Genomic DNA, 1,514 nt, shown 5'->3' on the forward strand with positions numbered 1-1,514 from the left:
TACACTAACTGAAAGAAACAGTAAAATATTAGAATACAACAACAATAACAAAGTTAAGCCTTATCACGATTGTACTTGGGCTTGGCTACATGATTCCTTCACTTTCACTCTGTTCCATATAGCACTGAACATGTCTGAATGTCATGAAATCAAATCTTTTACAGAAGCTGTATAATTGCAAACTGACTTACAATTGTTGATGCTTGTTCTTTCCACTCTGAAAAGCTGACCGTGAAGATTGTCATCAGGTGTTCATAGTCACTGTTGCACCTGGAGATGTGGTGGTTACAGGAACTGATGGCTTGTTTGATAACTTGTATAATAAGGAGATAGCAGTTGTTGTGGCAGATGCTGCCAGAGATGGCCTTAGCCCAGATGCTACCGCACAAAAGATTGCAGCTTTTGCACGCCTACGATCTTTAGACAGGAAACAGCAAACTCCATTCTCCACTGCAGCACAAGAAGCTGGATATTCTTATTATGGTGGTAAACTTGATGACCTAACATTTGTTGTTTCATACGTCTCTTTTTAAACTAGTCTTGATAATTTTGCACAATTAGATCGTGTCTGTATCTGAATATTCCAATTTCATTTAATTTTGTCTCCTGCAACACATTTTATGAGGTTCCCATAAAGAACCTTAGAGTTTTGTTTATGCTTTTGGCTGAGAAGTGAAAGTCATCTCTTTTAAGGATTCATCTATTGCGCCTAAATGATCTTCTCTTTGCCCTTGATCTATAATGCAAACCAAATCATTAGTGAACAGGACAATAGTTCACGTAGAAAGATTTGGCTCAGTCGGTTTCTTCATCGTAATCTTGATTATCTTGCCATCCTCGAACCTATACATATGAGAATTCATTAAAGTTGTCTTCATTTAAAAGCTGCACCTCGCCATCTACTTTCTGTCATTGCTCCACCTTAATTTGGAGCATCTCAGCTTGAGCTTTAGGCTGCAGTCAGTTTTCCCATAATGTTTGACATGCTAGACAAAACTGGACTGGATACAAGTAAGAGAAGTTACCCAAGTTCATTCATGGTTTTTGCAACTCTGTCGTGGACTGTAAATTCAAGATGCTAAACAAAGTTGAATACTCGTTCAGTTAAAAACTTGAGAACAGTTTCATAGATGCCAGTTCAGAAGCTCAAAAAAATAAAAAATAAAATATATATATTTGGAAAGTCATAATTTTCTAAGCATAAGAAGAAAAAGAAATATCTCTTCATACTTCTCCACTTCATCTAAAACATCATCAGTCAAATTCCCATACTCTTCATGTGGTACTATCGTTCTCATTCTTTCATCATCTACTTTGTATTCTTGAATCCAAGATCCGGATGCAGATCATAAACAAGGTGAAGTACCAAAATAAAACACTGATTGGATTGAAACTAAGATATTACTACGAATGAATTATGCATTGGGAATGAATGCAGGAATTAAACTTAGTCATTGCTATAATACGAAGATACAAAGTTATTCGATTGCAGGAAGGTGGTTAGACCGAGTTCA

At 36.3% G+C, this 1,514-nt stretch overlaps 1 protein-coding gene across 1 annotated transcript; it reads left to right on the top strand.

The window, feature by feature from the left end:
* Positions 1-225: 225 nt before the first annotated feature.
* LOC111380579 (probable protein phosphatase 2C 55) lies at positions 226-533 on the top strand (the record flags this gene model as incomplete). The annotated part of the gene is made up of 1 exon (XM_023004183.1): positions 226-533. A coding segment is annotated over one exon (308 nt), but the record flags the coding sequence as incomplete, so codon positions are not given.
* Between the last annotated feature and the right edge of the window lie 981 nt (positions 534-1,514).

Source organism: Olea europaea, unplaced genomic scaffold, assembly GCF_002742605.1.
Source record: "Olea europaea var. sylvestris unplaced genomic scaffold, O_europaea_v1 scaffold21725, whole genome shotgun sequence".
Classification (NCBI taxonomy): domain Eukaryota; kingdom Viridiplantae; phylum Streptophyta; class Magnoliopsida; order Lamiales; family Oleaceae; genus Olea; species Olea europaea.